Source organism: Neophocaena asiaeorientalis, unplaced genomic scaffold (assembly GCF_003031525.2).
Source record: "Neophocaena asiaeorientalis asiaeorientalis breed wild unplaced genomic scaffold, Neophocaena_asiaeorientalis_V1.1 scaffold430, whole genome shotgun sequence".
In the NCBI taxonomy this organism is placed as follows: domain Eukaryota; kingdom Metazoa; phylum Chordata; class Mammalia; order Artiodactyla; family Phocoenidae; genus Neophocaena; species Neophocaena asiaeorientalis.
The window spans coordinates 2,850,847-2,862,438 of NW_020173691.1; the positions used below are offsets into that span (position 1 = coordinate 2,850,847).

Consider the following 11,592-nt stretch of genomic DNA (forward strand, 5'->3'; position numbering starts at 1 on the left):
GCTCATCTTCTATGCTGGTCTCCCTTATTCAATCTTTTATTTTCCTCACTGAGATGTTGTCTCTTTGGTTTTACAAAGGACAGAAATGAGATTTATTTACAGTTCATAGAAAAACTAGACTGAGACTGAGGTTTTTATCACAGGAGTTAGGATTGGTGGGAGCTCTTTAGTGGAGAAAGAATGCTGTCTGTAGAAAGAAGATGCTGGTGAGACCAGGGACTTGCAGAAGCTAAAGCAGGAGGAAAGCAGGAAGGAGAAAGGGGGAGTGCCTTTGGGAAAATTTTCTTTCTACTTTCCTCTTCCCACACCAGACTCACCACCAAACATTCTGTCCTAAAATGGGTGAGTTGTGGCTGCCATACAAATGACTACAAACTAGTTGATTTAAAGCAAAAGGTGGTTTAAAGCAAAGGGTGGTTTAAAGCAAAAGAAATGTGTTCTTTTACAGTTCTGGAGGCCAGAAGTCTGAAATCAAGGGGTGGCGGCGTGGACGTGCTCTCTCTGACGGCTGAAGGGGAGAATCTGTTCTTTGCCTCTTCCAGGTTCTAGTGACTGTCAGCATTCCTCAGCTAGTGGTGGTATCATTCCAATCTCTTTAGGGTCACATTGCTTTCTCCTCCTCTGTCTGTCAAATCTTTCCCTGCCTCATTCTTTTGTGTGTGTGTGTGTGTGTGCTGTATGCGGGCCTCTCACCGTTGTGGCCTCTCCAGTTGCAGAGCACAGGCTCCTGACGCGCAGGCTCAGCGACCATGGCTCACGGGCCCAGCCGCTCCGCGGCATGTGGGATCTTCCTGGACCGGGGCACAAACCCCTGTCCCCTGCATCGGCAGGCGGACTCTCAACCACTGCGCCACCAGGGAAGCCCCATTCTTTTTTTTTTTTTTTAATTGAAGTATAGTTAATTTACAATGTTGTGTTAGTTTCAAGTATACAGCAAAGTGATTCAGTTATAAAAAGTTAATATATATATATATAAAGTTATATACATCTATTCTTTTTCAGAGTCTTTTCCATTATAGGTTATTACAAGATATTGAATATAGTTCCCTGTGCTATACAGTATGTGTTTGTCATTTCCTATTTTATATATAGTAGTGTGTTTATGTTAATCCAAAACTCCTAATTTATCTCTCCCCCTCCCCCCACCATCCCCTTTGATAATTATAAGTTTGTTTTCTATGTCTTTGTGTCTATTTCTGTTTTGTAGATAAGTTCATTTGTATCATTTTCTTAGATTCCACATACAAGTGATATCATATGATATTTGTATTTCTCTTTCTGACTTACTTCACTTAATATGATAATCTCTAGGTCCATCCATGTTGCTGCAAGTGGCATTATGTTGTTCTTTTTTATGGCTGAATAATATTCCATTGTATATATATATGTCAGACCTTATCTATCCATTCATCTGTCAGTAGACATTTAGGTTGCTTCCATGTCTTAGCTATTGTAAACAGTGCTGCTATGAACATTGGGCTGCATGTATCTTTTTTAATTAGAGTCTTCTCCGAATATATGCCCTCTGCCTCATTCTTATAAGAACAATTGTCCTTGGATTTAGTGCCTACCCAGATAATCCAGGATGATCCGCTTATCTCCAGATCCTTAATTTATTTATACCTGCAAAGCCCCTTGTGCCAAATAAGGTAACAGTTACAGGTTCTGGGGAATTGGGTGTGGACATATCTTTGATGGGCACCATTCAACCCACTGTAACGGGCTAATGCGAAACATGGGGTAAGGGCATTCCTAGGCAGATGTAGGCAGGGAGGGAATGGAAGGTGTCAGAGTAGAGAAAATATGAGCAGCTGCAGAAAGATATGAAAAAAAATCTATTAAGTAATAAAGGATATAAATAGGGAAATCTATCTTGTTCACCCAAAATAATAAAAGTTGAGTACTTACTAAGTTCTAATCACTAGGCTGAATGCTTTATGTATATTATCTAAATTAATCCCTTCATAATAATCCAAATAAGTGGCTACTATCCTTGACCTTATTTTATAGCTGAGGAACCTGATACCTGCCCAAGATCACATAGCCAGTAAATGACAGGCAGGTTCAAACCTGGCTGTCTGTCTCTCTGGGAGCCATTCTCTACCACTGTTCATTACTGCCCCATATTGGAATGCCCGAAGTACATGAAACAGGAAGACCCCACTCAAGCCAGGAAGAGAACCTGTCTCCTATTGACCCATCCAAAATCTTCCCAGGGACCAGGGCCTCCCAATAACCACCTTCAACCTGTCCACTTTGGTTCACTCCTCTACCTTTCCCCTCTAACAACTCAGGACCACACCTCAGGTACCTAGGACCCCGCCGATGAACCCACATTAACATGCCATCAATTGTCAGGAAATACTTCGTCTAGCATAAATTCTTCTAGCTCTAGTTGAAACTCATTTCCCCTTGTATTCTTTGCAGTAGAGATGGAAAAGAAGACAGGAAGTCAGCATCCCCTGTATTGAGCGCCTTACCTTTTTTCAGATCACTAAATGAGCCTCTCTCCCTCCCTCCACAACACACACACATCTTTTCCCAGACTTCTTTCATTGCAATTATTCTTTTGCAATCCTTAGTACCTCTTGGTGTCCTCCAACGTTTGATGAGAAGTTGTTGTTTTATTTTGTAACCTCCCCCCAAAATCTTATTTTAGACTTTGAACCTCACACTGCTTTCTTCCTTTTAAACACATTCTTGGTTTATTTACTAAAAATAGTATTTACAATGCATCTTTAAAGCATTTCCTTTTATTTAGCATTAATATTAAAGATACAAGAAATTGTATCATGTGAAAGAGACATTGATACATATGTCTGGATCTGGATCTGCCAGGCACAGTCATTAATATATGGAAAATCTGACTTAAATTGATAATCTTCTCTCCATCCAGGGTCAATTAAAGCCCTGTGACAACTTCAACTTCCTGGGTAGCAAAGTCATCCCATCCCAAACAAATGACCTTCCAGACCTCTGACTCTTATAGGTGACTCTTCCCTACAAGACTATTGATTGCCATTGTTATTCTGGAAATAACCCAGCTCCACACAAGTGCTCACTTTCTTTGTGTGGTAATTCATTAGAAAGGATCCCATAGCTTTTGGTTAATGGGGCCAGAGTTTAAAGGGGGCCTTGGGTCTTTACAGGTTTGATTTAGCTAAGCTTTTCTCTTTCCCTTTAACTTCGAAGAGCGAGAATCCTTTGTTTTCAACGGGCGGATAGAATCTTTCCATTTGTGGTTTCCTCCTCATCAATACTTTTTTATTTGTTTTCAATGGGATTGGTTCAATTAGATTTAAATTTATTTAACTCTTGTCACATTTTGAGTCTTTTTTTTTTCTTTTTCTGCAGATGAGGTGTATGCATAAGCTCTTCTAGGAAGAGGAGTTGTCTCTTGGAGAATGAGATGAACCTCTCTCATTCATGATCCCAGGAGGCAAAGGCTGGAATAGCTGTCAAAAGAGGGGCATGTGGGTTCTGGAGGGAGATATAAAAGTACTTTAGGAGGACTTCCCTGACGGCACAGTGGTTAAGAATCCGCCTGCCAATGCAAGGACATGGGTTCGAGCCCTGGTCCGAGAATATCCCACATGCTGTAGAGCAACTAAGACCGTGTGCCACAACTACTGATGTCTGTGCGTCTAGAGCTTGTGCTCCGCAACAACAGAAGCCACCACAATGAGAAGCCCACACGCCACAACTAGAGAAAGCCCCTGCAGCAACGAAGACCCAGCGCAGCAATAACTAAATAAACTCTTTAAAGAAAAAAGTACTCTTGGAAGGGGGCTCACTCTGAAGCTATTCAAACGAACTTCAGGACCCCCTCATTTGTATTGGCTACTTCCAAGGTTCTGGAAGAGAGCCTAGCATCTTGTATTTGTTCATTTCTATCACTTTTCTTAAAAAGGAGCCACCCCCCCCAATGTTATAAGCTTTAGCCCCCAAAGTCTGTAACCATTCTTTGACTGTTGCATTGTACACTAAAGAGAAAAACAGATTCCCCTTGGAGGGAGATACTTCCCCTGCATAACCAGAACTGGACTCAGCATGGGCAATCAGAGTCTTGGATGAATGAGGTAGGAGGTAGAATAGGGAGTGTTATCCTAGGAAAACAGCAGCCTGGTATGGAAGGGCAAACCACACCTGAGGAAATGACAGTCTCCCATATGGATTATGGCCACAACAGATGACGTCCTCATAACAGAATATCTTATTAAGGCCCTGCATGGAGGAGAGTCCTGAACTGATCAGAGGCAAAAAACAAACAAACAACAACAACAACAGAAAAAAAAAAAAACAGCAGGAGAGGGAGCAGGGCCTATAGCAGTCAATGGAGAGCCCTGTGGGCCCAGTGGAGAAAAGGCCTCACAAGCACTCATTCTTTGGCTCCAAGTCATGATGTTTAGAGGACCCCCAAATTCCCAATAGGTGCATAAGGTAGGGGAAGCTGCATAGCAGGAGCTTTGCCCCTGCCCCACTTCCATCTGAAAAGCACAGTTTTTTATCTGTCCTATATATTGGGATTCTGCTATGGACAAAATGTTTGTGTCCCAACCTCCCCACCAAATCCATATGTTGAAGCTCTAACACCCAATGTAGTGGTATTTGGAGATGGGAACTTTGGAAGATAATCAGACCATAAGTGTGGAGTCCTCTTGAATGGGATTAATGCCCTTACAGAGGAGACATGAGAGAAATGATCTTTCTGTGCCATGTGAGGATACAGCAAGAAGGCAGCCATCTGCAAACCAGCAACTGGATTGTCACCAGACCCCAAATCTGTTGGCATCTTAATCTTGGAATTCCCAGTTTCTAGAACTGTGAGAAATAAATGTTTGTTGTTTAAGCCACACTGTTGATGGTATTTTGTTATAGGAGACCAAGCTAAGAAAGGTTCTGAATAAAATTTGTTTATGGGAAAAAATTGCATTTCTTAGGAAAAGTCCAACTATCAGTGATGTCAGGGTACGACTTCTCTGATAGAGTGTGAAGCACAGAGGCACATTGTAGAACTCAGGCCTATAGATGCAATTTTCTATTTATTAAATCTCTCTCTCTAACATCGTTAAGAGTCCTTATTATGGAGAAACAATTATTTGTGATTATCCTGTCGAGGGTATTTTTCCAGATTTCTGACTCTAGCTAGTGCAAAAGCCTACCTAACATAACTAGAGGACTCTTCCCCACATAGGTTATACATAATGAATAAAAACATCAGGCAAAAAGGAAGCAGATAATACTAAGAGCACCCAAAATCAGGATCGTGTGCACATTTTTCTCTCTCCATCCTCCCTTTCCTTCTCCCCCAACACTCGCAAAAGAATTTGTCTTATTTTACGTCTTCCTTCTTGCCTATAATCTTCATAGATCTGCAACATTGCCAATTCTACAGCAATCACCACAAAGTTACTGTACTGGAATAATACTTCTTTCAAACAACTGCCAAAAAGCTTATTATGTTAGTCTCTATCAAAGAGGCTGGGATTTTTTTTTTTCAGTCTACTTCTAACCATGCTTCATTTTGTTTGCCTTTCAGTCTCTGGAAACAATTCTTGAGAAATAAATAATCAAACAATGGAATACACTGAGAGAAGTAATGAGGAAAACATGTTAACAAAAATGCGAATGCAACTTAGAAGATGAGGCTGTGTTTAAATATAGCCTGCTGATTAAGGTTGAGGTTTTTTTTGAGCAGTTTGGAAAGACATTTGCTGGTAACACAGATGTGCCAACAGGCTTCTCAAGTAAATATTGACTTCAGTTGACAAAGCCTGACATTTTCTCCAGTTTTTCTGACACTAGCAAGGCACTTGCTTCATAATATGTGCTTGAAGGTAGAGGGTAAATAAGCAAGCAGATGGTTGCTGACTCTACAGGAAAAACAGGCAGTAGTCCACAGAGAACACAACTCCCAGTGCCATGGTTCCCAAACATGGAACAGAATGTAGAAAATACATACAGATTCCTGGCCATGTTCTAATTCAGAAAGTTTGGAGATTGCCCAGGAATCTGTATATTTTTTAAGTCCCCAGGTGATTTTGATATACAGGCAGGTTTGGGGAATTACAGCTCTAAAGGTTCTAGCACAATTATAACTACTGGCCCAGCACCCACATCAGCAGGGCTCATGGGGGCCAAGATGGAATGAGATGTGAAGGATGCATTAGCCTTATGTTCTACAGAGAAGGTCCCTCAAGGTTATGGTTGAAGCACATGGCTACTGTGTCTATTTCTTGCATAAAGAGTGGAATTTATCCCATGGGCTGCCAATTTGGCACCCATTTGGAGCATTAAATTCACTTAGCGAGTCACAAAGGGAGGCTTTTTAAAAACACCATTTCAGTTAGGGTAAATTTCAACTGCGAATGCTTATACTTTCTTTATTGTAGACAGCTGTGATTGCTCAGGACCGAACAACAGCACATAACTACACCTTGTGATTTAAATATCAAGGATCTAAATATTCTTTTGAAAATCAGTCAATTAACCATTCTTAGGAAATGCCAAGCACGGTGAGTATAATGGATAAATCACTGGAGTTCATCACACATCGGTGTGAACACAGGTCTACTTCTTACTGGCTATGACCATGGGCATAATTGCTTCATACCAGTTTATCAGTGTCCCGCTCTATGCAATGGAGGTAACAATAGTACTTACAATATAGGGTTATCATGAAGTTATAATGACATGTAATACAGGTAAATCCTCTATGTCATGATCTGGCACATAGTAAGCAATCAAAAGCGTCAGCTATTAGAGTTGTTGTTGCTATTATTATTATATCTGACACATAGCCAATACTCAATCCATCATGATGATGACCATGATGGTGTCAATTGAGATTATTCCTCCAGCCCACCGTCTCCACCACCACCACCTCCGAGGACCTTAAGGAGAAGTAATTAGACATGCTGCTCTTCAGTATGAAGTTCATATAAGATGGGTTGTGAATTAACTCAGGGCAGAGAAGGAGCCATCAATTCTCCCTCTGCATAATAAAGGTGATGAAAATATTTCACAAGAAAGAGAGTTCAAGTTATGTCAGTGGGAAGAATAACGATTTCTCTTGCAGACCAAAAAGAGGGAGGTCAATCCGCATACATTCAGGGCATGTAGCCACCATCTGGAGAAGAAACTCTAGAGCTTCTGCCTCCCCATATATGGGACTAGATCCTGAAGGACAGGCAAACACAGGGGTGGTTCCCTGCCCCTTCATCATTGACATTCAGTGATGAAGGCTGTGGAATTGACAAGACCTGAGCTTGGAACTTAATGATTTCCATTGGGAGGGAATTGTGACGGCACTAGAAGCGGAAAGGAGTGAAAGAGAAAGGAGTCTTAGAAGAGGGAGGTGAGTAGAGAGTTTAGGACCAAGAGAAGTCTGCAAGGCACCCTCAAGTCACCTGGGAAACATCAAGGGAAGCCTCTCCCAGCAGACCTAGGCAGTGAAACCTTGACCTTTGTGTGATCCAGAGGGGCCAAGGAAATAACCTGGGGAGAATACCAATACTTCTTCCTTCCTTAAAGGTTCCAACGTGTGTGTGTTGGGCTGGAGGATTACCCACATAACCAAACAATTATGGGACACCAGCTGGGTGTCCTGCAATTCATCTCAATTCCAACACTGTCCGATCCCACAGGTTAAGGGCTCAGTCCCACATTTTCAGATGCTATTCGCAAGCCCAGGTTGTTACCTGGACTTCTGACTGACTGGCTATGGAGGTTCCCACAACCTCCTCCTCGGGTTCCATTAATTTGCTAGAGTGGCTCAACTCAAAGAAACGTTTTACTTCATGGAAGAGATGCCTAGGGCAAGGTGTGGGAAAAGGGCACGGAGCTTCCACGTCCTCCCCAGGCTCACACTCTCCTCCAATCTCCACATATTCACCAACACGGAATCTCTCCAAATCCCAACCTTTTGCTTTTTTATGGAGGCTTCATTACATGGGCATGACTGATTAAATCATTGGCTATTGGCATTGATTCAACCTCCAGTCTCTCTCTCCTCCCCAGGGTCAGGGGTTGGGACTAAAAGTTCCAACTCTCTAATCACATGCTTCATTTTCCTGGCAACTGGCCCCAACCTTAGTTACGGTCCAAAACTCACCTCGTTAACATAACAAAAGGCATAAGACATCTTTATGGCTCTCACCACTTAGGAAATTCCCAGTGTTTTAGGAGCTCTGTATCAGAAATGAGGATGAAGACCTCATATATATTTCTTATTATAACTCGCAATACCACAGTTCTCTTCCCCACTCTACAGAACTGTAGAATCGTCAACTAAAGCCTTTCATTAAACATATCTCATGCCGAAAAGGGAACCCTCCTACACTGTTGGTGGGAATGTAAGTTGGTGCAGCCACTATGGAAAACAGTATGGAGGTTCATCAAAAACCTAAAAATAGGGCTTCCCTGGTGGCGCAGTGGTTGAGAGTCCACCTGCCGATGCAGGGGACGCAGGTTCGTGCCCCGGTCCAGGAAGATCCTACATGCCGCGGAGCAGCTGGGCCCGTGAGGCATAGCTGCTGAGCCTGCACGTCCGGAGCCTGTGCTCCGCAATGGGAGAGGCCACAACAGTGAGAGGCCCGTGTACCGCAAAAAAAAAAACAACCTAAAAATAGAGTTGCCATATGATCCAGCAATCCGACTCCTAAGACATATATCCAGACAAAACTATAATTCAAAAAGATACATGAACCCATATGTTCATAGCAGCACTATTCACAACAGCCAAGACATGGAAACAACCTACATGTCCATCGACAGATGAATGGATAAAGAAGATGTGGTAATATATATATACACATATATAAAATGGAATACTATTCAGTGATAAAAAAAGAATGCCATTTACAGCAACATGGATAGAACTAGAGATTATTATACTAAGTGAAATAAGTCAGAAAGAGAAAGACACATACCATATGATATCACTTATATGTGGAATCTAAAATATGACACAAATAAACTTGTCTATGAAACAGAAACAGACTCATAAACATAGAGGACAGACTTGTGGTTGCTAAGGGTGGGGAGGTGGTAGAGGGATGGAGTGGGAGGTTGGGATTAGCAGATGCAAACTATTATATGCGGAATGGATAAACAACAAGGTCCTATTGTATGGCACAGGGAAGTATATTCAATATCCTGTGATAAACCATAATGGAAAAAATAAATACTATAAAATATAAAAAAGAATAGAATAAGAATGTATATGTATATATATATATGTATAACTGAATCACTTTGCTGTACAGCAGAAATTAACAAAACATTGTAAATTGACTGTACTTCAATAAAAAAATTTTTTTTAATGTTTCATGACTTTATTGAGGTCCAGTATAGGGTTACCTCAGGGAAAGTCAGGAGGGACTGTATTTCCTGTCATTGTTCTATGGGTGACACCCCTACTATGGGCCACAAGGCAGCAAGAAGTAGCCATTCACAGCCTATCATCTCAGACTTGCCCTGACCCTTCAGAAAGGATAGCTAGAGACACCACTGTGAACAGAAAAGGGGGAGGTCTATTTACATCAGGAGTTAATTGCTAGTTGTTTTGATAGATACCATAGGACCTAAAGGCAGCACAAACTATGTTATAAAGCCTTTCCAGGATCCAAGTAATTAAATCTTTGAACATCCTGCCAAGAGTGTTTGTGAATTTTCCATTTCTGGAAAGCTTTATAATATGTAGACCATCATCTTGCACAGTTTAGATTTTAATGTTGCTTTTACATAAGAAGCTACACCAGTTGACCTCTCAGATCTTTTAGGTTAAGCTCTTTGTGCTTATATATTACCAGCAGAAAAATAAAAAGGCCATATAAAAAGTGACAATGGCCAAAATAGGTTCATATTGATATCACATTTTATCCTCAAAACCTGTTATGAGCAAATGAAAACACTGGGGTTCACAAAATTTAATTTGACCCAGGTCACAGAGCTCCTATAGAATGTTTGGGTCATCCAAGGCTCCTGACCTCAGTCTCATACTGTCCTCTGGGTCATTCTGAGCCCCCCTGCCAGGGAGGGGTCAGCAGTGGTCCAAAGTTGCTTCATTGCCCAGAGATACTTCGAGGAGAAAGGGGCACTGAACATAAACTTCCCTGTGTAGTTTTAACATGTTTGAATTAAAACATAAAAATTCAGCTTATCATACAAATGATTCTTTACATTTCTGTTTTGTTTTTCCACTCAGATAGTTACTGAACTCCTCTATATACTCAAATATTCCCTGATCCCTTCTGTGTAGAACACTGAGCTGAATGCTGTGGTACACAGTAGAGGTGGTCCTTTTGCACAGAAGGATGGATGTTTGGCTTTTGCACAAGGACACGGGGGTCAGGGCAGTAGATCAGAGTTTATTTCGACTGAGGTCCCCTTGGCCCCTAGACATGGGCAAAAGTGCATGTTGGACAGATGGGGTTAGTTTGTGTCATGATCAAAGGTAGAATTCAAACTTTGATACTCAAGACAGCTTGAAAGGCAGAAAGCACCATGCAGGTCCTAAGATGAAAACTGGACAGCAAAGCACGCTTTAGCCACTGAGGAAGACTGAACCCAGGTTGCTCTGATTCTAACACAGGACTCAAGCCAGTGGTCCCTGAGATCTACTTGGTCAAGATATTTTTTAAAGTAGGACCTGTGTATAACATTCATTCTGGTTCCTCAGCATCAGGTTGGGTCTTCCCTTATTATTAGCACCTGGTGGTACTAACGTCTACAGCAGTTTGTGTGTGTGTGTGTATTTGTGTAGCAGGGAAAAACAACTGTGACTCCATATTGGATCCATTTCTTTAACCTTTGTATTCTATTGGTTTTGCTACAAGTTACTCACTAAAGGGATGTTGCCTATAGCTTGAAGTATACATAATACTAAAATACCTTTGCTAAATACCTTAAGCTAAAATACCTTTGTTTAGCTCACAGGAAACATCCTGACCCGGCCCACCTATAAACGGCTGCAGGAAAGAAGAAGTTAACACATACCCTCCAGGGTCTGGCCAGAACCAGGAAATATTTGCAACAACTTATTGCCTTTTATACTTTACATCCTTCTCTTTGTTCTATAAAATAAACTAGCAGGGCTTCCCTGGTGGCACAGTGGTTAAGAATCCACCTGCCAATGCAGGGGACATGGGTTCAAGCCCTGGTCCGGGAAGATCTCACATGCCACAGAGCAACTAAACCTGTGTGCCACAACTACTGAGCCTGTGCTCTAGAGCCCACGAGCCACAACCACTGAAGCCCACGTGCCTAGAGACTGCTCCACAAAAAGAGAAGACACCGCAATGAGAAGGCTGTGCACCGCAACGAAGACCCAACACAGCCAAAAATAAATAAGTTAATAAATAAATAAATAAAAGAAACTAGCATCCAGCCCAGACAAAATGGTTCTTTGGGACACTTGTCCACCATCTTCTTGGTCTGCTAGATTTCTGAGTAAAGTTTCTATTCCTTGCCCCCAAATTTGTCTCTTGATTTATTGGCCTGTCGTGCAGTGAGCAGTACAAGCTTGGACTCGGTAACGTGTGAGGGAGAGAGAGACAGAGACAGAGAGTGAAGGAAAGATGCTCTCTCACT

General features: G+C 41.7%; 1 protein-coding gene across 1 annotated transcript in view; it reads left to right on the forward strand.

The window, feature by feature from the left end:
• Positions 1-6,592: 6,592 nt before the first annotated feature.
• The window catches only part of LOC112403151 (centromere protein R-like), a 19,494-nt gene continuing 14,494 nt past the window's right edge, over positions 6,593-11,592 (forward strand). The window contains exon 1 of the mRNA XM_024750498.1: positions 6,593-6,646. Within this exon, the coding sequence (XP_024606266.1) occupies positions 6,593-6,646 (54 nt within the window). The remainder of the gene's footprint in view (positions 6,647-11,592) is intronic.